Below are 26,285 nucleotides of genomic sequence, written 5' to 3' on the forward strand. Positions count from 1 at the left end.
GTAGAGATTGTTTGTAAATTGTTTGATTTGGATTTGAAATGAGGAACATGTTGCATTTAAAGGGTATATTTTACTATAAAAGTGTGTCAGCTTCTGATTATTTAGGGACAGTTCACCAGAAAATGAAAATTCTGTCATTCTCATCACTTAATTGTTCCAAACCTGTATGAATTTCTTTTGGCAAAAGAAGATATTTTGAAGAATGCTGATCACCAAACAGTTGACCGTAGCCATTGACTTTCAAAGTATGGAAAAATACAATGGAAGTCAATGGCATTTTTCAAAATATTTTCTTTTTTGTTCAACACAGTAAGGAAACTCATACAGGTTTGGAACAACTTGGTGAGTAAATGCTGACAGAATTTTAATTTTGGGGTGAACTATCCTTTTTTCTAAGCATCTGTGGCTCTAAACATCTCCTTAACAATTTAAATGAAACAAGAAGATTTAATAACAGTTAAGAAGCGCTACGTATTTACAATTTAAAGTAATTTCATAAAGCATTGAATAAAGCAATTTACAAACCAGCATATAACCACACAAAATATGAAAACTGGTCATTATGACTAGCTTTAAACGGATTTAACGCTGGACCAACACCATTGAGATACTATACAGAGCTGTTAAACTTTATTAAACAATACCAGATACCCAAGATTCGACGCAAATAATAAAACAACAAACACGCTACGCTCCACACTAGCATTCGCATTGCTCTAGTGCTCTAATTAAAAGTCTGGGGGGCTTCCAGGCCAGGGCACTCTGAGTGGGATTTCCATAATTCACAAGTGCTAATGGCTTTATAACTCGTCCCTTGCTGTCCTGTACATATTCTATCGATCCGAGAGTCTGACTAACAACCCCGCAGAGACAATGACTGAAGCTGACAGCCGTTAAATGCTGAGGCCAGTGTAAATGCAAAAACATGCGCTTATGAATCTATACTCACACATGCAGGAAGTATAAGAACTGAAAAGCTACTAAGGGTTTAACCAGAAAGATCCCTAAACCCTATGAAACGCATATGATGAACTGCAGTGCAAAGCAATTGCAGATTCCGGATTTAAACAGCAACCAAAGCTTGTGCTTGTAGATATGATGTGCTACTTTCTCTTTTTTTTTTTTTTTTTTTTTTTTGCATACTTGTATTCACATCCTTACAACGAGTACTGTAAAAGCAAAACTATTTTTTTTTTTTTTTAATAGTTTTGTTAATGTGATTAGCTTAATGTTTAAGTACTCTATGCAAAGTGTTACCCTAAAAGTGAGGAGTTGAGAGCTTTGAGAAGTGCCTTTGTGTTCTTTCTCTCGGTCTTTCTTGATTGTGTCCTGTTTTTCTTTGTTCAGGTATTTCTGAAGTCACACTGAACATATTTGAAGTCTTTGTTAAATGTATATTGTGAAACCAGAGAACACAGCTTTCAGAAATAAACAGTTCCTGTGTTTTGTGCCCACTTGAGTTTGGCAGTCCTGTGCGGTGGGTGTTGTAAAAGTCTGGTCATGTCTTGGTGTGTGTGTGTGTGTGTGTGTGTACTTGTTGTGATCAGCAGAGATGTCCACAGAGTAACCTCTAGATACAGGTCAACAACACAGGAAGCCCTGATAAAGAGAGAGAAAAAAAGTGTTTATAATCTAAACAAAAAAAAAAAAAAAATTATTTTTATTACATTTGTTTGGTTTATGAGTATTTCATATAAACTACTTTTAAAATGCTACTGAAATGAATAACTGAAGGAAAAGGGTCATTAAAATCAGGAAAAATTGTCAAATTTACTTCCCATTATAGCATATATTGAAAATTTTTTACCCAAAATCTTGATCTTAATAAAATTAGTTTATTCCACTAAATGAATGATTTTTCGAGTTTCATTTTTTAAATTAAAGTAGGAAAAGTGTAAACGGGGTAAAGCAAAGAAACTGGGTAATTGAAATGGTTTTATCAACACACACACACACACACACACATACACACAAACACACACATATATATATATATATATATAGAAGCTAGTTTTAAAGGTGATGTGTCATTTTGTCTTTGGAAACATTGTATTATACTATATTTCAATCCATTTTATTAGATTTAAACCATTGTAAATAACAACATGTTTTTTTATGTTCTTAAGTAATTTTAAATGGCCTTTTTTATTTAAAGCACTCTGAATTACCATTGAGAATTAAATATATAATATATATGCTATATGAATAAACCTTACATGTTCATCTGTCTGACTGTATCACAATTTGTGTATAGTTCTGTACTGGACATTGTTTGGTATTGTATCTTGTACTATACTGTATAGTGTATATTATTTTATAAAAATTATAACACCATCTTTGTTTCCACTCATTAAACATAGTTTCTGTCATTTCTACTCCACTTTATGAATTTTCGGTTTCATCTGGATTTTCTTGATCAGTAATTACATTCAAAGTGGTCTAACTGGTATAACTATTTTACTGAAAATGTAAAGCAATTACATTTTTAACATTTTCAGTTTTAACCAACTGAAATATTTTACAATGTATGTATGATCTTACACATAATATTAAACAGTAAATATATATATATATATATATATATATATATATATATATATATATATATATATATCTATATATATAGACCCCAATCTAGGAATACTAATGTCCATAATTTAAGTCTATTTGAACAACACTAGCAGACTAAATGACAGACCAGCGGCAGTAGTAAAGCCATCCAAACCCTAGACAAGCGTAACCTATAGAACACACATAAAACTGGCAGCAAAACAAAATCATTGCCCTAAAAACGCCAATAGATCTGTGTTCTGTGTATCTGTAATTAATGAACACTGCTGCTTTTACGGAATTGCTTGCGTAGGCTTAAGAGACAGAGAATCCAACAGACATAGATCAGGAGACGAGCGGCGGGCCCCGTCTTCAATCACGCAGCACTGAGGTGCTTCATCTCAGCTCAGCGTCACAGTAAATGAGGGCCGAGGGGCTGCTAACGGCTCCTCGGGGAAGATCAGAACAGAGCCCTTGAGCGGACTGATGGCCATTCTAGGACTACATCCAGAAACAGGAGATGTGTACTTAGGTAGTTGACAAATAATGTGGGCATGAACCTTTTTTTCAACATGCTCAACACTATGAGTGTGGTAGCTTTTGTGCTACAAATAACCATTTTAATCACCTTTTGCCTTCATTATTTCACTTGCCCTGCAGCAGGACATTACATTTATAAAAGTACAAATATTCCATGTTGACTCAGTGAATATTAAAACATAAATTACATGAATTACCTATCTTTATTATGAATGATCCACCTATTATCAATGTTAAAACAGCTGTGCTCCTTAATATTTATGCAGAAACAGTGATACATTTTTTCAGGATTCTTTAATGAATAAAAAGTTAAAAAGGACTGCATTTATTTATGTCTTTTCTGCCATTTTTGAGCAACTGAATGCATCCCTGCTTGATGAAAGAATGAAAATATTTATTTCACTTTAAATCTTGCTGACCCCAAACTAATGGCTAAAATTACTGGTTAATATTTTTATATATTTATGATATATTTTGGCCTTTTAGAAGCTGAGAGTGATATTATGCTTTGATTTTAATGTTTATAATATTTTGCACTATTAAACATTGTGGTAAACAAGATTTTTTTAAAGCTGCTCACCAAGCATAATAATATTTAAAAATGTAAATCCTTAACATAAAAAATTCATGTTTTTAATAATTTGCTCTATAAAATTAATGATGTTTTGATATGTAAATCCTTATGTTAATAATTTAATTAAATAATTAATTTAATTTGTTTTTTATTTACTTTATTTTTTTTTTTTTTTGTATTTCTTTGCACATTAAAACTATTGGTATATTGTCCATATTGATTAAATATACAGTGTATTGATCAAAACACAGTCTAATAGTTTTATGCTTATAAGAAACTCACAAACACAGTATTGATCACATGCCTCACCCTTTGACTCTACCAGTATTGTGTGTCAATGTGTGATTGTCTTCATCGGAAAAAACAGGAAAACCGGCTGGAGAGAAGACATAACAAATAAACAATTATAACATACAATTCCCTGATTCATTCATTGCTATTCGTTTATTAATTTTAATAAAGATGGGATGTTTGAACACCTTGTGGTCTCCCATGCAGATGTTGGAGCCCAATGTGTCATAAACAACACCATTCTCATCCTCCTCCCTCTGCAGACGACAAACAATAAATCAACCGGTTATTCATTTAATCCCTCGGATTTGTAAAAAGTAAGAAAATATTTAGTTACAGTGGAACAAAACTTAATCAAGATCACATTAAAACTCACCCGGTGGATGATGTCTCTGGCGCTGTGGGACATTAGGATGCGGTCACACCATGCGGGGCATCGCGTGTTCATGTACTGTGTAGGTTTAGTGTAGTCTTCACTGTACGGATAACTGAAAAAATTGAAACAAGATACACGCAACATGAACACTACACTGTTTTGGACTGACAATTACAATACAACACGCATCTGATTTTTGTAATGTTTCTAAAAGTCTCTTGTCATTTGAATATTTTGCACTAATGAATATTGTGCACTTTATGTTGTCAAGTGTTTGAGAAGACTTCCTGAAGCTGCTCACCTGGGAGGAAAGTGGATCTCCTCTTCTGTGATGACGTCGTGGAATGCCGAGGTCTCCTTATCGTACTTCAGCAGCTGAAAGACAAAAAAATACAGAAGCACAGACTCATTGTTATTGATATACTGTTTGGATTATAATCTGTGAAATTCTAGACAATTTCTCATTTTTTAAAACAAAGTTAGTACCTATTTTTTTTTGGTTTTTTTCTGTGAACGGGGTGTTGTGAGTGTGAGAATATATTTTTGTCTTTTTTGTGAAGGAGGACCTAGTGATGGAGTGGTTAAAAAAAGGACAGAAAGAAAGAATGAGGTTAGGAAGAGAACGGAATAAAACAAGAGTAAAGAAAAAATAAACACAGGAAAGACAAAGAGGTGAGAAGAGAAGGACAGAGGTTAATGCAGGGGATAAAAAACTAGCAAAGAACGGAGAGCAACTCCAACTTTGCTGGCACAAAAAATGAAGCACACGTCTGCAGGAGTGATCTAAATGCAAGCTCGCATTTTCTGGACTGGCAAGAAGTCAATATCAACCCTCCAAAAACCATAAATCTGGCTGGACAGTGCACTGGATATGTCTGAGCGCACACAAAAAGAAAATATTAATCATCTACTGGACGCAAAGTCAGAGCCTTTAAGATCTATGTTTGCAAAGTCTTAGTAAAGCAAGTGTGACAATAGATTTGCTGGTGGCTCTGTAAGAACATAATCATAAAAAAAAAAAACAATAGAAAAACAATTAACTGTTATTTTTTAAATAATAAAAACAATAAATATTACTAATGGTCACAAAAGATATCACAAAATGGTTCTTATGTTCACCAAGGCTGCATTTATTTGATCAGAAATGCAGTGCAAACAATAATATTGTGAAATATTGTTACATTTTAAAATAACTGTGTTTTTAATTATGTAATTTATTCCTGTCATGCAAAGCTACATTTTCAGCTCAAGTCTTACTCCTTTTGATGAATTAATCAGCATGTCATATTATGGATTTACTTATTTATTTTAAACAAAACTGCTTTGAAAAATAGATAATCACCTTATGGTCATTGTCTTTCTCTTCATAGATGATTTTTTCGACCTCGTTGCTGCTGTCTTTTTTTACCTTCTGGATCTCAGCCGACATGGAGAGGTTCTGTTCACAAAGAAACACACATATGAATCTTTATATAATTAATGTGTGTATGTGTTCCGTGGTTATGCATGACATATATCAGTCAGATCTACCTGTACTAGACTGAGTGTGTCCAGGCGGAAATTGAAATCCCCAAACAGAAAGAAGGGGAGAGGACTGTAGCTGCTTTCTGATATCCTGCAAGACAAAAGCAAGAGTTTGAAACAAGACCACCAACCACGTCACATTCAATGCCTTTTCTGCTGAAAGACGACATGACACAGCATTTAACTGTGATGTATTTCTGTGTGTAAGAGAATATTCAACTTGAAATAATTTTAGCCAGGACTCAATCCTATTCAGGCTTTGATTTGGTTATGATGAGTGAACTATGATATTATAGTGTAATATTATATTTCTCCACCGTTGTGGCCTTGGTTTAAAAGAATAGTTCACCCAAACATTTAAATTAGCTTAAAATTTACTCCGCCTCAGGCCATCCAAGATGCAGATAAGTTTGTTTTTTTCATGGGAACAGATTTGAAGAAACATTTAAATTACATCAGTTGTTCCCCAATGGATCCTCTGCACTGAATGGGTGCCGTCAGAATGAGAGTCCAAACAGCTTATGAAATCATATCTGATAAAAACATCACAATAATCCACAAGTAATCCACAGCACTCCAGTGAAGTAAAAAGCTGTGTGTTTGTAATAAATTCATTATAACTTCAAATCATTCCGGCTAAAATATGAGTACTCTATCTATAAATATTGCTTTCTCCAGTGAAAAAGTCATGTCGCTTGAATCAGGTGAGAAATATACACACATCAAGCATTGTTTACAAGCCAAAACAGTTCTAAACAAATATGTGACCCTGGACCACAAAACCAGTCTTAAGTCGCTGGGGTATATTTGTAGCAATAGCCCAAAATACATTGTATGGGTCAAAATTATAGATTTTTCTTTTATGCCAAAAATCATTAGGATATTAAGTAAAGATCATGTTCTATGAAGATATTTTGTAAATTTCCTATTGTAAATATATTAAAATTAATAATATACATTGCTAAGAACTTCATTTGGACAACTTTAAAGGAGATTTTCTCAATATTTTGATTTTTTTGCACCCTCAGATTCCAGATTTTCAAACAGTTGTATCTTGACCAAATACTGTCCTATCCATACATCCCACAAACCATACATCAATGGAAAGCTTATTTAATAATGTGTGAATCTCAATTTTGCAAAATGTACCCTTATGACTGGTTTTATGGTCCAGGGTCACATATGTTGGTGGTTTTTAATTTGAAAGGACAACAGGGGATGGACTTTTTCACTGGATGAAGTGTTATTTTGAATTATGGACTTAATGGATTTTTGCCAGAAGCGACTGTTTAAACTTAAAACGTCTTAATGATAAGATTTGTTTCTTACAAACTTGCAGTTTTTCGCACCACAAGACATTAATTGATGGACTGGAGTGGTGTGGATTACTCGTGGATTACTGTGATGTTTTTATCAGCTGTTTGGACTCTCATTCTGACGGCACCCATTCACTGCAGAGGATCCATTGGTGAAATGATAAACTTCTCCAAATTTGTTCCAATAATCAAAAACAAACTCATCTACATCTTGTATGGCCTAAGGGTGAATAAAAGTTCAGCAAATGTTCCTTTTTCAGAAATTTCTGCATTAATGAATATAGGGATATAACATGCACTAATAAATAGTATTTAACTGTAATTTCATGTTGTCTTTGCATTCACTGTAATGTTTATTACTTGAATTCCTTTACACAAACTCATGTGAGTAATTCAAGTGAATAACTCCGAAGCACAAACCTGTTGATGACGTATCTGAGCGCTTTCTTGCGGTTTGCAGAATACACTGACGGACTAGAGTTGCAGGCTATGAGGTTGGAGGCGTCGTGAAACAGGTGAACGTTCACCAGGTCTAAACCCCTGTACACACACAGATAAACACAAGACATATTATTAAATTGGGGGAGGGGTGTCTATCAGTCCTGTCGGTCTGTGTGACTGATGTGGGACATTAGCTGATAGGATGGAGTTCACAGGCTCCATTCATTTATCACTCAGTCTTCAGGTTCCTGCACTCCTCTATTTGTACTGCTGCCACATGTCTGCAATTAATGCACTTCTGATGACACACTATTCCACTAACACAGCGTGTTCGCTTCAAGCTGAGGCCAAAAAACACATACACGATAGACTGTAAAGAAAATTATGAGAGACATCTCGAAAGGTGAAGAAGTGTGTGTGCAGACATACTGGTTGTGAATGAGCCATCGTGTCCTCATGTAGCCTTTTCTGGACCACTTGAACTGTAATTAAATACACATACATATGCATATTAAAATTAAGGATGCATTCATCTAATTTTAGAGACCAAAGAGTACCAGTGTTTTTTTTTTGTTTTTTTTGTAATTGCAAATAACTGTATTTTAGTAAAACTGTAATTTTCAAGTATACTGTAGTACAAAGGAACTCATTTGTTCTGCTTACTGTGTTTCTTTGTGTTTCAAGGATTATGCAACAAATGCTGTATGCAATGTACTGGAGAATTAAAACAATACAAGTAGGAGTAAAATAAACTGGTGCATCCCTAAAAATGCAGTCAAAACAGAAGTGTGTGACACATGAGACTCTTAAGTGAATAAGAATTCACAACAATAGTTTAAAAAATAAAAACTACACACACAGTAATATAATACTTACATCAGGCCAAAAGTTCTTGGGGAACTTCTCTTTTTCCATGGAAGTCACTCCTTCCAGCGAACCCACATACTTGTTATGGCCTGAAACGGCTTTAAACTCATTCACTACAGGAGGAGGAATAAACAAACAAGACATATTGTAAGAAAAACATGCAAATGTCAAATCGATATACTAATGTTGGAGTTGTCACGCGGCTGTAGGCTGTGAGCGCAGGATCTATGAGACACTGATTTGATAGGGCACCGAATTCATTGGTCCGTTGATCTTAATGGCTCTTCTATTAGTCCTCTTCGTGAGAGTTTATTCATGAGACGCTGTGACTAGAATCCTGTTCTATCAGAGGCTCTAACCAAATGAGTCGAAGGAGAACATTTATTTGTGTTGTGTTGAGTGGAAATTTATCTCTCTGCTAATGGCAGTGAATGTGTTGTTTTTCGACCTGTGAGATTATGTGTGAATTTCACTGAAATTCATAACTTTATTACAACTACTAAATTTTTCATATTTTTGTATAAAATATAATTCACATGTTAAATCCTTGGACCATTTAACCCACTTCACTACATAATTCCCTGGACATAAAGGACCAAATATTTCTCTCCGATTCATCTAACAATCATATTATTAAACATTTACATGAATACTAATACTGTAATATATAGTGATAAATCATTTTGAGAATCAAGTCTATAAATTCATCTACTTTAGACATTTTGAATTTTCCTTACTGTAAAGTATCCAGTGTTTTTCACTTCACATTATTCATTTACATTACTTTCAATGGTGTTTCTTAGTGGTTTGTCACGACCATAATTTTGCCATTTTCAGTTTATACAAAGTATAAATTAATGGCAGTACTAAAGTACTTGACGTAAATGACGTATAGATACTTTACAATTTAGATAATATGCCATAATTTTTCATGTTAAAATGCAAAAAAATTATATTTTTGGGATGTGCTTAATTGTCAAGAACATATTGTCACAATGCAAAAATTTTAATGGTCCTAAAAAAAAGCTTAATTTTTTAAAGAAAAATATAATTTGCAATTACACAGCTCTCCTGAAAACCTAATTCTGTCCATTCATCATTTAGTGTACAAATACTTCTGAATAAATCTCAGCTCATCCAGGTAACAATGCATGACCAGCTGACCACTCTATTACTGTTTTGTTTTATATATCTTTGGACTACCCATTTATTTATTTATTTTTTTAATAATCATGTAATAAGAAGGATGATGCACATTCAGCTTGACGTTTTGCATATTAAACCCCAAAAGGGTGATCAGGACTCCAGTACGAGACTGTATATTATCCCTTACACATTTGTGTCTTCTGATTTTGCAATATAACCTGGACTTCAAACATAATACCTTATATTAGTAAAAAATATATAAATAAAAATATAATAATAATATTAATAAATAAAATAAAAACTTACCATTGAAGTCATATTGTTGGATATTTTTCAGTGACTTGTGGATGAAATACATGCTTCCCAGAGCCTAAAATCAAATAAATCAATCAGTCAGACAAACACTCATGCATGATTTCATGTGATCTTCTGATTGAAGCTCTAATAATGTCCTGAGTGGATACTGGGCTAATGACCTGACAGCTTAAAGTCATGCACAGGGAGGGGTTCACAGAGATCCCGATGTCTGAAGAGCTGCTTTGATTTTGAATGATGTTGATGGTGTGCACACATCATAGTCTTTAAACCCTGACTTTCAAGACACTCTTACAGTCACTACCTTTCTGAACTCTCCCATCATAGACTTGCCCATAGTTTTGGTACCTAAACAACACCCAGATATGCCCATGCAATACTCACAAACCTCACGCACACACTTCTTGCATCTTTTCTGACAGCGGGCTGAATGGATTTAATGTACTAGCTGCTTGCTCCAGTGAGCGCACATCAATCCAGCCCCGCAGAGATCAATACAGACAGAAAATTAAAACAATCACACAGGGATTAAACACAGAGCCCTGCTATTGGCCCAACACAAGCCCCATGCATGGCAGAGAAAAATGACATGAAGCACACCACACCATAAACACATACACACATTTATGATTTCTTCAAAATATCCATCTCAGGAGAAAGATATAAATCTTGTGAGAGAAATTATGTTTTTTTGATATGACAGTTCTTTCTAAATGACCAGTCTTGAGAGACTGGACATTACAGCAGGCACATGCACTACTCAAGTGCAACAGCTCTGGTGGGACACGGAGATCGGGAATGGGACTGGGAAATTATAGCATTTTATATTATGATATATGATTTTATTATCATTAATATATTATATCATATATTATCATTTTTAAACCATTTAAAATTTTATTTATATTATAATAAATGTTTTGTTCGTGACCCTTTTAGTTTTTGAAGGACTTTTAAAAACATTAAATGGACTATCAAGAATATTAATACAACGCCATTCAAATGTTTGGTGTGAGTAAGATTTCTGGACTAAAGTTTTTATTTTTTATTTATTTATTTTTTCTATTTTAAATAAATGCTGTTTTTGAACTTTTCAACAATAAGAAATCTTTCTCAAGCAGCAAATCAGCATATTAGAATGATTTCTGAAGGATCATGTGACACTGAACACTGGAGTAATGATGCTGAAAATTCTGCTTTGATCACAGAAATAAATAGCATTTTAAAATATATACAAATAAAAATATCAAAAACACTCCTTTTTTTATCAAATAATCTTTTTCAAACCTTAAAAAAATCTTACCGACCCCAAACTTTAGGACAGTAATGTATATTTTTGTAAGCCTATAAGTGAAGACGATGAATACTTCCAGATTTTGATTCTTCCACAATTTTAAGCTAAAAAAAATAAAAGCCAATATATTGTATTACAGTAATGTATCATTAAATGCTGTTGACAAGGATCTACTGTATTTGAAATACCACTGGGGCATGGGAAAAATTAGTCTCTTTGACTGCCAAAACAAATAACTGTGTGATGGCATAAAATAATCTAATCTTGCAAAATTTTTTGGAACTTTTAAAATGAAGGTCCTCACTGCAGTGCATAAACTCACACACAGACTCTCTTAACATATACACACACATCGCCATCAGTTGTGTTAACACCCATCTTCATTCTCATTTGTCTCACATCATCTGTATTGATTTGTAATTAGTTTTCTGAGGGTTGTGAATCATCGCTTGACTGGGAAGAGAGTGTGTGTGTAAATGCAGAGAGCGTCTGGCACACTCATCGTACAAATGGTGTTTAGATAAAAAAATCACTTTTAAGTCAATAAATTTTTATTAAATGCTGCACTGGCCTGATTGATGAAGATAGGTGTAAAGCTATAAGCGTGCTGATCTCTATTTTAGTGTGTGTATGTGTGTGTGGGTACACTGAAACAGGCTCATGTGAAGGGTCAAATTTGGTTTGACAAAGATGATTTTTATGTGGCATTTCAATATTTTTACATATATTTATAATTTGGTAACAAAACTGAAGAAGGTTTGGCAAAGGGTGCATGTAAAGAAAAACTCACTAACCCTCGTGCATCAACAAAAAAAAATACACACTCACTCACTCACACACGTAGACCTTCAGTTTATTTATCATGTTCAGATGAGAGGGGCCTAATCAATAGTTTTAATCTGGAGTTAAACGTATTGACTCGGTCCGCTGCCTGGCTGCTCCTGCACATTAACCCAGTCCATCAAGGTACAGACCTAACACATAGCGTACAAACACACACAGAGCACCTCTCATCTGGATGGGCTGAGGGTTAATACCCTGCCAAACACCAGCAACTTCTCTCTTTTTACAGATTTTACTAAGTTACTTTGAGAAATAAAAGGGGTGCCCCAGGGCTCTGTCTTTGGTCCGTCATTTTTGTTAGACAGCAGCTGAATAAGAATTGACTTACTCAAGAAGTCTTTGTATTTTCTTTTTAGGAGCGATATGTGTAACTTTTTAGAAGGTTTTTTTTTTTTCAGAATTCTAACATTTTCTGTTTGCAGGTTTAAATTAGATTCTGAATCCTCATTTTCAATACAGTCTTTCCCAGACTTTTGGACCCCAGTGTACATTTTATTTTGTATAACTTAATATTTTAATATCTGTTTTAGCACTTTGTCCAGTTCAAATCAACACAAGAGTGCTGAAATTATAAGTTTGATTTGTTCATGTACTGGACTGATTCTGTTCTAAAGCTCATCTCATTGATTCGATCGCAGAACCTAACAGCTCACTGGGAGAACAAATATATGTTCTAAAATAAATATAATTGTGGTCTGTTACTTAATATTGGAGAGCTTCAGAAGACATGAAATATAGTGTACAACTTTTATAAAACACTATTATTATTGGAGAGCTTTTGCTCTCACACCCATCTTCAGTAAGTGTTTTGTAGAGAGACTCGTCAGAGACTACATTGCTCTGTGCTGCCTGCCTCACTGATCCGCTACAATTTGCATATCGTAGCAACCGTTCTACAGACGATGCTATTGCTTTCACCCTACACACTGCTCTCTCCCACCTGGAAAATAAACACCTATTTGAGAATGCTGTTGTGGACTACAGCTCAGCATTTAACACCAGGTGCCGCCTGCCACACTTTGCGAAGCTCCAGACTCTGGGACTAAACAGATCTCTGTGCAGCTGGATCCTGGGACTTCCTAACAGGCAAGCCAGGTGGTCAGATGGGCAACAACACTTCATCCCCGCTGACCCTCAACACTGGTGCTCCTCAAGGCTGTGTCCTCAGGGCCCCCGCTCCTGTACTCCCTGTACACACATGATGTACAGCCACACACAGCTCCAACATCATCATCAAATCGCTGATGACACAATGGTGATAGGCCTGATTACCTACAACGATGAGACGGCCTACAGAGAGGAGGTGAGCACCCCTGACTAAATGGTGTCAGGAGAACCATCTCTCACTCAACATCGACAAGACCAAGGAGCTGGTGGTGGATTTCAGGAGACAGAGCAGAGAACACACACCCTGAGCTTCGACAAGACACCTGTGGAGCGGGTGTAAGCAGCTTCAAGTTCCTCGGTGTTTAACATCAGTGAAGATCTCACCTGGTCTACACACACTGATGCAGTGCTGAAGAAGGCACTCAACGCCTCTTCTTCCTGAGACGGCTGAGGAAGTTTGGATGAGCCCCAGCATCCTCAGATCATTCTACACTGCACTATAGAGAGCATCCTGACTGGCTGCATCACTGCCTGGTTTGGAAACAGCACCGCTGGCAACCGCAAAGCTATGAAAAGGGTCGTGTGAACTGCCAGCCACATTGTTGGAGGTGACTACACCAGGCGGTGTATAAGGAAATCCCGGAGGATCATCAGTGACTCCAGCCATCCTTCCCACAGACTGCTCTCTCTGCTGCCCTCAGAAGACGTCTCCGCAGCATCCGATCCCGCACTAGCCGACTGAGGGATAGTTTTTTTTTTTCCCTCAGGCTATCCGACTTATGAACAGTCTGAACTAATACACCCTACAGCATACTCCACAATATGGTATGCCATACACTGCACTTTAACTTTAAACAGTTCAACACCAAACTAATACAATAATCTACCTGCTACCACTGGATTCCATCCAATGCACATCCATAAACATTTCTGTATCCAGCCCATGTACACTCTGTTTGCACCTTAGCATATTTTCATGCGTATATATGTCTACATAATGTAGAATGTGTACATTCTGTGTATAGTGTATAATGTGTAGTGCTAACTGTATGTATGTACATATTGCGTAAAATGTGTAGTGCTAACTGTAAGTACACAATAGTACACTGTGTTACTGACTATATGTATGTGCATATTGCATATTTTCACCTGTTGAAGTCTGTATGGTTATATGTTAACTGTTTTTTTTGCAATTTCTGGTGCACGCTCCCAAGAATTTCACTCACCAAGGCACATGTGCTGTGGTGATGTGACAATAAATGTGACTTGACTTGTTATTAAGCTGTGGCCTAATGTTAGAGAGTTGGGACTTGTAACCAGAAGGTCGCAGGTTTGAGTCTCGGTGTTGGCAGGAGTTTGTAGGTGGGAGGGAGTGAATGAACAGTGCTCTCTTCCACCCTCAGTAACGACGCACACTGAAGTGCCCTTTAGCAAGGCACTGAACCCCCAGTTGCTCCCGGGGGCTGGATATAGCTGCCCACTGCTCCGGGTGTGTGTTCCGGTGTGTTCACTTCTCACTGCTGAAAGTGTGTGCACTTGGATGGGTTAAATGCAGAGCACCAATTTCGAGTATGGGTTACCATACTTGACAAATGTCACGACTTTCACTTTCACTTTTTTAAATGTATATTGTGATTTTTTGGTTTTTGTTTTTGTAATTGACTGTTGTCATTACACATTTGCAGTTAGTTTTTATTTTAGGTGGATGGACTATGCCTTTAACTTTAAAACTGCTGTGATTATACACAAGAATAGCACTTCAATAACAGGAAGGTGAGTGAGGTGGGTATTGGCAGAACTCAAAATGGTTATATAGCTCCACCTGGTGGACATACAAACCAACCACAACTTTGGTGGCGCAAGAGTCAACTCATTAAGAGATTCCATGATGGTTAGATGTGATTCCTTTGAACTAAATCACTAAGGAACCAAGTGAAATCATCTTGTCAGATACTGGAACAGTCATATCACTCACCGTGAAACTGTCAACAGCCTTGAAATGACTGTCTACATATACACAGACTCTGTCGAAGTCGGCCATCTCTGAGCTGGACTCTATGGAACTATAAAAATGATAAAAACAATATAATTCTTGCATATATATTAAAATAAAAACAAATACTGTAATTTTTAGAATTCTTTTTAATTCATAGCTGTCATTCCCCCAAAAATACTGAAAATATAGTAGTACTATCACATTATTTGGACATTTTTGTACACGTGACATTGCAGTACCATGATATTCTTTGAAAAAACTCAGAGTATGTGTAAATATGTAAATACTTAAATAACATGGTATACAAACATGGTAATCAGTGGTTTGCTATTATCTGATACTGACACTGTACAGAACGATGGCACTGCTACAGTACTTAGTTTTATTGTTTGTTGTTAGTTTTTTGCCATAATCTCACCAGAAGAAGTTCTCTGCGTGGCCCATGTTCATCATATAGTCCTTTCCACCAACTTCCTGAAAGTGCAGGGCGACGAAGCGTGGCTTATACATGTGCACCGTCTAAGGAGATATGATTTACATAAGACATACAATTCATTATTCTCCAGTGTGTTTATCCACTGTTGCACTTCTAAATCCATTAAAGCATCACATCCTGAGAATCATATAAGAACACTGATTTCAAATAAAAACATTCTGTGATTAACAGAACTTAAATTCATCCTTTATTAAAAACTGAGCAGCACAACTGTTCCATTCCATACTTTCACTTCCAATTTTTTGACCTTAGAAGAATGAATCAACACATGACCTTCCACATTTACAATGATGTCAATTATGCCATTCTGTCTTCAGAAACTTGTCTAGAGAAGGGAGAAGGATAGATAATATCACTCCTAACCCTAGAAGATCTTACCATTTAGAGTACTGTGGGTAAATGGTCAACACTCTGTTGTTCATGTCTGTCTGATTGTTTGCCCAAAACATTTCAGTGTGGATTATTTTTGTAACAGCTTAAGATTAAGTATGATGTTTTATATTTAGAGAGCTTAACAAAAAGTATGCTATTTAAGGATATAGAAGTTAAACTATCAAAAACAATGACCCATCAAGAACTACATTTTGTTATTTTTTCCTTTTTTTTATAGTGTATCAGTGAAGCACAACTCACACAGAAGTCACTTTCAAACTAAGCAGCTTTCAGTGCAGCAAATTCATGTGAACAACATGAAGATGAGTGATATGGGGAACTTTTTTGCCCTAATATGAAACTCCTAGACGCATGGAATCCTATAGAAATGACTGGATTTCGCCCATGAAATTTCAGGTTTGCAAACAGTCTGAAACCGTTTATGGTTCAGCTGGATTCATTCGGAAAGTTCATTCACGCACTGGATCGTTTGCAGCGGTTAACGCACAAATAGTAACAGGACACTTTAGAAGACAAGAAACAAAAAGAGCACTGGATGAGGTGGATATGTACCTACAATCTATTGAAAACTTGCAAAAACTTACAAATGTCTGCTATTGACAAAGCAGTTCTTTATTGCATGTGCAGCTTGTAAATGACTCTGTCTGTACTGCAGGTAAAGATGATTTATATACATTTACAGCCAATGTAAAAGAGGCAACAGAGATTGTGTACACATTACATCTAGCAGGAAAATCATAAAACCTGTGATTTAACTTCCTTTTGCTCATAACATGACAACAGCAGATAACATAACATGATTTTATGGTGCACAGAAGACAGGTTGTATAAATGAGACAAACACCTTTAGGTTAACAGTGTCCATATAGCAGAGTAAAGTTCACTCTGCAAAGGTGTGTTATATGTGTGTTTATAGCAGGTTTGAACAGATGGACAGCTCTGACAATGTCTGTGTGACTATTAGAACAGTACAGAGCGTGTTTAAAAACCAGCTTGTGTTAAGCTTTTCTACTACGCTACATTGAGCAGCATCAAATGTGTGTGTGTGTTTGAATGAAAGACAAGTGAAAGGCAACAACTCACCGTGAAGAACTCCCGCAGCCAGTCTCCTTCAATCTCACCCACCTGGGGACAACAACCAGATTTCCCTGTTAGGCAACTTTTATAATACTAACAATATGATCAGATTAACCTCCGCCGTGAGCTTTAAACTGCAGTGCGGATTAGATTTACTGGATAAAGGATTTCTGCAGCACATTCAGTAACAGAGACATGACGTCGGAGTGCTTTCAATTGTGACATTACAGGCAATTTTGCCACAGAAGTCTTCATCCATTTATAGGCATTTAAAGGCAAGTGCTTCCATCATGATTACTCCTATCTTAAATGGATAAAGTTCTCTATAAAATAAACTAGATAGGGAGACAGACATATTGACATAGATAATGCACATAACATACTGTACACAGTAATACTTATAAAGCACAGATTGCACATTAGAGGTGTGTTTTGCACTTTGCACATTTAGTTTGTATTTCACAGTTGAAATTTAAAGGAGAATAAAACAATTTAGCAGCTGTGTATGTGATATATATCAAGACGAGTCTGTGAAAGTACAGTACAGCCATTCTACTTTTATCCTATTGCCAAACTACACAAGAAACAAAAATGGTCTACACAATATAGTATCACATATAATATTATTAAGATGATCGTATATGCAGTCAACATATGCTGCTGTCTAACTCCATCCAAAAACTCAATAAATGAGGTTACTGTGTGTTTGAAAGGATGGGACAAAAGAAAAACATCAACATAGTGCATTAATAATATATCAAAAACTGAAAGCAAACACCATTTAAAAGTGAGTGTGAGTGTGAGTGTGTGCATGTGAACTAGGGAGAAATTCTGATCAAATGTTTGTTGAATAGTTATCTGAAGCACTGGCTTTGAGAAGCAGGTTTCAAGTACCTGGAAGTACCTAGGATAGCAAAGTCCACTAAAGAAGGTACAGCATTTTCATTTGGCTCCCAAACTCTGGAATAGCTTTCCTGATTATGTTTGTGGTTCAGACACACTCTCTCTGTTTAAATATAGATTAAAGACACATCTCTTTAGCCAAGCATTCGCATAATGTATCTCATAAGCTTGCACTCCAGTTATATCTGATCAAATGCACATTATCGTTTTTTGCTTGGTTTGGACAGCAGCTACGCAAATTATTCTCTATTTGCTTCTCTGTTTCTGCCATGGGATGGGCATCCCAAAATAACTAGGAATTACACAAGCTTCAGTCTGGATCCAGCCCTGGATCCAAAGTCCTGAGATGAAGAGATGATGCCACCCCCTCCGAAGACCTCAGATGCCAACCCTGAACCAACACAAAAACCTACTTTAAAAGTTTGATTGCAATCATTGTTTTTAATCATGTTCACCGTTTGTTTGATTCCATGTCATTAACTAACTGCATGATTTTTTCTGTACATATCGGGCATATGGGCATCACCTTGATATAGTCACCACTGATAAGTTACTCCGAAATGCAATGTAGAAACTTTCATTTTCTGTGAAGCTGCTTTGCAACGTTTTGTATTGTGAAAAGCGCAATACAAATAAATGTGAATTGAACTTAACTGAAACATAAACTTAAAAACCATTAATCCTAAACATAAAGAAGCTCAATGAAATGTACAGGGGGAAAAACAGAGCAAAAAAAAAAAAATTTAATGTTGCAGGCTCAATTTTAAGACAATAACTAAGCAAGTAATTGCAAAGTGGAAGAGATTGGCCCGATTTATATGAAATTTTAGCATATTACCCTGGCTGAGATTTCTTAAATAAAAAGATCAATATTTTAAAAGAGCCAGAGTATTACACTTAATCAACTGAAATCACTTTTCATTGAAATGTAATTGTTTTTAGATAGGAGAAAGTCAAAAATTACACAGTTCAGCTTTACAATAATAATAACTAATTGCATTTTTAACCATTTTAAAAATAATCTAACCTAACCATTTAATCCAAAGTGTGGTCTATTTCAAAATAATTACTATACACTCACCGGCCACTTTATTAGGTACACCTGTTCAATTGCTTGGTAACACAAACTGCTAATCAGCCAATCACATGGCAGCAACTCAATGCATTTAGGCGTCTAGATGTGGTGAAGATGACTTGCTAAAGTTCAAACCGAGCATCAGAATGGGGAAGAAAGAAGATTTAAGTGACTCTGAATGTGCAATGGTTGTTGGTGCCAGACGGTCTGGTCTGAGTATTTCAAAAACTGCTGATCTACTGGGTTTTTCACACACAACCATCTATAGGGTTAACAGAGAATGGTCCGAAAAAGAGAAAATATCCATTGAGCGGCAGTTGTGTGGATGAAAATGCCTTGTTGATGTCAGAGGTCAGAAGAGAATCGGCAGACTTGTTAGAGATGACAGAAAGGCAACAGTAACTCAAATAACCACTCGTTACAACCAAGGCATGCAGAATATAATCTCTGAACACACAACACGTCAAACCCTGAAGCAGATGGGCTACAGCAGCAGAAGACCACACCGGGTGCCACTTCTGTCAGCTAAGAACAGGAAACGGAGGCTACAATTCGCACAGGCTCACAAAAATTGGACAATAGAGGATTGGAAAAGCGTTGCCTGATGAGTCTCGAGTTCTGCTGTGACATTCAGATGGTAGGGGCAGAATTTGGCGTAAAGAACATGAAAGCATGGATCCATCCTGCCTTGTCTCAACGGTTCAGGCTGGTGATGACAGCAGGATAATGCACCATGTCACAAAGCTCAAATCATCTCAGACTGGGTTCTTTAACATGACAATGAGTTCACTTTACTCAAATGGCCTCCACAGTCACCAGTTCTCAATCCAACAGGGCAGCTTTGGGATGTGGTGGAACAGGAGATTTGCATCATGGATGTGCAGCCAACAAATCTGCAGCAACTGCGTGATGCTATCATATCAATATGGACCAAAATCTCTGAGGAATGTTTCCAACACCTTGCTGAATCTATGCCATGAAGAATTAAGGCAGTTCTGAAGTCAAAAGGAGGTCCAACCCGTACTAGCGAGGTGTACCTAATAAAGTGGACAGTGAGTATATAATGTCTTTCAACTGAAGAAAATTAAGATAAAGAAATTTTATAAAGACATTAAAAAGGTAGTTTCTTGGTCAGACTGAGATGAAAACTGGACCAAAATCTGATGATAGTCCAAAGTCTGATTATGCAAGACTAGTTTGAGGGAGTCTCCAGTGAATGAAGCCCTGCATACGTGTATATTTACAGTACATCTGAAGATCTCTGTCCTGCTGCTGCAGGTCATGCAATGCTGAAATGCCTGCCATTTGAGTGAGTAGGCAAAAGGAATTAAGATTGACCTGACAAAGCCAGCAAGCATGTAGCTCTAAAATGTGATATGGGTTTTAGATATTTCAGTTAAGATGGTGGAGAGTGAGAACTAGGTTCTCACTAGGTTCTATGATATATTTCAGATGTGTTATATCTTTTACAGGTATTTCAAGCAACCCCTTGGGAAAAGGGAGTGCATTTAATATGGAAATAATATAATTTAAAATAATATACTTAAGTGCAAACTGAATGTAATCTTTTCAGACATGCAATTAAATTCATGTTAATTGCAATTAAAAAAAAAATTATTATCTGCATTTATAATAAGATGAAATTTATATTAAATGCAGCTAAACTAAGCTAAACTTGCTTATTTAACACACTTAAGTAGGACTTAAGCACATCTTTATATGTAATTCTATTGTCTTTTAAATATGTTACGGTCAAATACTAACAAGTATTTATGGTAAACAGAAACTATGGCATATTGAAACTTGTTTGTCATGTATTAAAGTATATTTGTAATTACACATTTATAATGATGAACTTGCAATTGGTACATTTAAAATAAATAGAATTTAAATGTAATATTGAATAACAGACTATGTTTTATTGATTAAGTGTTTTACAGTTATATTTTTAAGTATTTTAAAAGTACGTGTTATTTTTTAACAGATCAAGATACGTAGTATTTTTTTAAACTATCATATAAAATTGCACTTTTTTGTGAGTGTTTTTTTTTTTTTTTATTATATTGTGAAGTTTTTTTTTTGTGAGTTTAATTGTGTTTAGTTAAGATAGTTTGTTTTGTTTTTTTTCTTGTGAGTGTTCAAAAACTACTAAGCACACTTGTTTTTCACAAGGATCACAAATGGAATACTTAGACTTTTCCCACATTTTTTTTTGCGCTGAATTTTGGGTAAAAATCTATAAAACTCTACAATGTGTGAATTCATTTAGTAATGTTTTTAATGCATTCATTAATGCTAGTTTAAAGTATCATTAGCTAAAATATTTAATAAATACGTAAGAAGCTTTTGTGACTAAAGAGTGGTCCAGTATTGTGCAGAACTGCAGATTCATAAATAATGAAGGTCATACATAATTAAGACTAACGATTCAAAGGATAAGTATAGCATGTAGTAACAGTTTAAAAAGAAATCAGCCACAGATTGACTAAACGTTACACAACATATTTAAAGATATCTCTATCCACTTCCTAATAACTCTGGTTGCTACAAAACAGTCACAGATGTGTGCCCCTGTGGTCTGCTATACTACAACCACAAGTGTGAAATTTACTTTACTCCTCCTGTCAACTCAACACAGAGCAGTAATGTAAAGGACAGGACTTCATCTGAGAACTGTGCCAGTGCACAGAGCACTGCCAGTCTGTGTGCAGGCTGACTGAAACATACTGCTACATTGCTCGATTTCTTTTGTTTTTGTGTCTCTTTCATGCAATGACCACTTAAAAGAGTGCAACCACTGACCACTCCCTTCCACAGTCTGTCAAGCATGCAGTGAAACCAGGTCAAGAGAATTTGACTGCACGGCTGGTGAAAGAATCACAGGATCACATTGATTTGTAGTGAGTTTGACAGGGCCTAGAACGGAATTGCATCTGATGCAATTTACAGTGTTACTTTGATCTTATAAAGACCTTTTATGGACTGTCGCTCATGTGCCTTTGTGTAGTTCCACTGAATTTGAAGGGTGGGGAGGCTAATGGAAACTTCCTTCATCTCATCTCTCAAGAGGATTTCCCAAATTTGCAATGCATCATTTCCTGTTGCCAGCTCCAGCCCGTGCTATCATTCAACTTAATAAGTACAGAAGAACTAAGTTAATTGACTTTAATGGGAGGTAGACACTGTCAGAGGGACAAGACATTTTTAACCAGCTCTGATGAAGTGTTGATAAAGAGTTCATCAGATACGCTTGCACCTGAATATGCGGTTATTCCGTCACAAGCTGTATGAAAGTATGATTTGATCTAACATGCATGCAATGTCAAAAACAATCAGCCTTTTTACCAAAACACTCATTGCATTACAAAAAACTTGTTGACAAGAGCCTTTAGCCTGAACCACACTTCACGCAAGAATGCGAAAACAGAATTGTTTTAATTCAAGTTGTCTTTAATGTATTGTCTTTACAGTACAAGAAAATACAAGAATGTAATTTATGCAAACAAGCTATAGCGTACTTCAAGTGCCCTATGAATTGCACTCAAACGTTTTCTTGACTAAATGTGAGAACTTCCTAGTTATGAGATCTGATATGCATCGCAACAGGCTGTTTTTGAGTGAACTTTAAAATAAAGCATCAAGAGATGTTTGGATTATATTTTTTTTTTTTTTATGTATATATATTTTGTATAAACAAAATGACACTCATTATACATGAAGGGTTTTTATTTTTGTATTGTTATTTTTATGCATTTTACTGTGATGCATAAAAATAATGATTTATTATTTAAACATTTAGAAATAACATATTACAAAATGACATTGTAAAGTACATTTTTAAATCTACATCATGACAATATTTGCTGTGCAAAATTGTCCATTGTCATGAAACTCATTTATATATATATATATATATATATATATATATATATATATATATATATATATATATATATATATATATATATATATATATATATATATAAATATTTTTTTTTCTACTTTGGGGTGAATCACCAGGCCTCAGTGGATCCTACAAAAATCATAAGCATCAATCGTCTATAGGCTCACTATTCTTTTAGGAAATGCAGTCCCTGACATTTCAACTTTTTCAGTGAGATTCAGTCCAAATGTTATCACCTCATTAAACATGATAAATCATATCTAAACACACTAAACTCAAGGATCTTGAAAAATTTGACAGGGCTGGTTAACCCTTCTTGTGGATATGAAAAATTTAACCATTTTTGGAAGTCTGCTACAACATTTATACCGGCCTATTCAAAAAAAGAAGCGAGGAAGGGTTGAAGTCCTTTGGGAAAAGATATTCATCTGTTTACAGTAACAGTGGGCTGTGACATGTGCTTTTTCTCAGCCAAACATGGCCGGAGGAAACTGGGTACGCGGCCAAATTTCCACTTGTAGCTTCAGTCCTCCATATGCACATGAAGCTAGTGCTCTAACAAATACGTCTAAACCACAACTCTGGAAAGTCTGGACTGAACATGCACAGCACGAGGAAACATTAACTCCACAGCAAGACTTTAACGCAATTTTTATTTTCTGAATAAAATGTGAGGGGTGTTTGCTTTTGGGGGAAAAAAACGAACGGAAAAAAAACAAACAAACTGATATGGTATTTTGTTTTTGTTTGAGTTTTGCTTTGGGTTATGGTTGTGCTTTTGTTCTGTTTAAGTGTGTATTTTTATTTTTTTTTTTTATGATATAGAATTATTTATCATTTGTAGATGAAATTCTCACCTCATCAGGCTTCATTATTTGACACGGCATCAAACATGCCTTTAGTGCAAGCATCAGACAAACTATTAAGTTAAAGACTTGATGAAGAAACTGACCTATAAGTTCTATACAATGTAAAGTCTCAAACTTGTTTTTGTATTTTTTGTGTGTTTTAAAAGTATCATGGTTCCCTAAAGGTCAACTGAGCATGCAGTAAATCAATAGCGACCAGTATGAACTAATGCTGACTAGTTTCACTAGAGTCAGACTAGTCACTATAAGAATATGGACTCTAATAGTCAGCATTAGTTCATACTAGTCTCTATTGAATCTAGTACTTAAATCAGCACCTGCATACCACTAGAATAAGAACTAGTGCATAATAAGTAAGTAGTGAAACAGAAAAAGAGATTAGTAATAGTAAATGAAATACTGGAAACAGAAAAATGGGTAGGTCTCCTGGTTTTAGAGAATGTATGAACAGCTTGACATAAACTGCTAGTTTTAGTATTATTTGGGACACTATTATAGCTTTAATTAATATTTTATTTGTTTTTATTTTCAAGTTTTAGTAATTGTGTTGTGTTTTTGTCATTTTTATAGTATACATATGTATGTTGATATAGTTTTTATTAATTTTTAATTTCAGGTTTTAGTTTACTACATCACAAGTCACAATTTGTTTTGTTTTAATTGTAGTACACTCACAGTTTAAACCAAACGACAAAAAATAAATCAATGCTGCCTTGGCAGCTAGTTTAAAAAACAAGTTTAAGATTTTGTTTTTATGTTTTAGAACATTTTAGGTAGACTAAACATAAATATTTTTGATGGTTTTAGTTTTAGTAAATATGAAAACCCTACTGCTATTACAGCAGCTATTATAGCTATTACTATTAACAAGCACGTGCACTGGTTTCTCTTAAGCAAGGACTAACATTCTTACTCTAGATGTCCATAACGAACATGTTTTTGATGGTTTTAGTTTCAGTAACTAAAAACCCCTGCTGCCAAAATTCACAAGCATTCACAATTGTTTTTGTTTTTCTCTTCAGTGTAGACTAAGATTCTCCTGTCTTATTTTAACTGCAGGACAGAGTGTTCACTAGCACCCTAGATAGTGCTGCAGCAGCTCAGCTCCCCAGTTTCGCGGCAGCGCTTTGAAAACTCTCACAACTGTCTGTCAGTTTCCTGTTTTATTTGAATACACACACAGGCCGGTGGCGCGGTGTGTGATAGGTCGACAGACCTGCGGGGAGGTGCTGTCAGACAGCACACCGTCAAGGGGAGAGGAGATCACTCTAGACTGGGGACTCGCGTGCGAGAAAGGCCCAGCGGAGCGAAGACAACCCGAGGTGTGTTTCACTGCAGCGGCTCCGGTATGGACGAACCGGAGCTCTATCACGACCGAGAGAGACGCGTCGGGGCCGCTCTCGCAGGACGCGTTCTCGCGTTCAAAACCAGCGAGAACGCCGCGTAACGGAACGGAGACGCGTTTTAAAAGTTGAACTTCTTTCAACTCGATGCAGCGTCTTCTAAAAAAGGAGACGCACGAAGCTGAAAAATCATTTTACATCAGTTTACATTAAAATAATACTTCTAACGTTACTAATAAAACGGCGCAGTATTACGCAAGAAGGCGTCTCTTATGAACGGCATCTATCTTTACTATATAACAACGGCTTCGCTACAAAATAAAACAAGATACAATGAAATAATTGAAATAATTAAACGCGCTTCTCGGTGCTGTTTAAAGCGTCAGCTATTCAGGAGGGTGTTCTGGCCTACCCATATTCATATAACGACTATTTTTAAGAAATACCTAAGAAATACAGGTAGCGTTGAGCAGCAGGTTAACTAGCCAACTGCGTTCAGCTGCAAGAGAAGCGGTTGTGAAATAACGAAAGCCTAAATAATTCCCTGCCCAACTCATTTACGCTGCGCATATTCCTGCTGGAAAATAATAAGGGGTTTAAACAGAGGAGACTTACATTGTCAAACAGAGATCCAACGTTTGCGGTCACCAGCAAGACGTCCGTGTGCATCTCCATGATAAGAAGCGAGCTGGAGAAAAGTCTAATCTGACGAAGGAAATCCCACTCGCAGCTCTTTGGTGGAAGAGAAACAAGCGGCTTACAGACAAGATTAGAAAAGTCTAGCTATCTCGCCCTGAAGACAGAGCCCACGAGAGCAACGCTCGCATCTCCAGTCCTGCTGTCATTCACGGCGCCTCGCGTCTTCAGTAGCTCGGCGGTGAACACGGAGGGATTTCTTCTCCTGTCTGCATGGTAATTGGACTAGGATTTTAAGATTAATTAATCCAGCGTCGAAGCATCTGTAGCCTCGGTTCCGTGCCAGACTGAACCAAACTAGATGCGCTCTCAATGTTATGTTACGCGTGAAGCTCCGCCCTGCACATGT

General features: G+C 36.0%; 1 protein-coding gene across 1 annotated transcript; it reads right to left on the reverse strand.

Moving 5' to 3' along the window:
• Positions 1–1,236: 1,236 nt before the first annotated feature.
• Positions 1,237–26,284, reverse strand: inpp5l (inositol polyphosphate-5-phosphatase L). Its single transcript, XM_042761438.1, has 16 exons — positions 25,856–26,284; positions 17,153–17,194; positions 15,599–15,699; positions 15,160–15,247; positions 9,932–9,995; positions 8,489–8,592; positions 8,042–8,094; positions 7,592–7,711; positions 5,862–5,946; positions 5,674–5,769; positions 4,847–4,897; positions 4,633–4,763; positions 4,332–4,443; positions 4,144–4,212; positions 3,974–4,040; positions 1,237–1,599 (listed from the first exon to the last, which is right to left on the reverse strand). The coding sequence occupies exons 1-15, from the start codon at positions 25,913–25,915 to the stop codon at positions 3,999–4,001; spliced, it is 1,218 nt and encodes a 405-aa protein (XP_042617372.1). The 5' UTR covers positions 25,916–26,284; the 3' UTR covers positions 1,237–1,599; positions 3,974–3,998.
• Between the last annotated feature and the right edge of the window lies 1 nt (position 26,285).

Source organism: Cyprinus carpio, chromosome A8 (genome assembly GCF_018340385.1).
Source record: "Cyprinus carpio isolate SPL01 chromosome A8, ASM1834038v1, whole genome shotgun sequence".
Classification (NCBI taxonomy): Eukaryota; Metazoa; Chordata; class Actinopteri; order Cypriniformes; family Cyprinidae; genus Cyprinus; species Cyprinus carpio.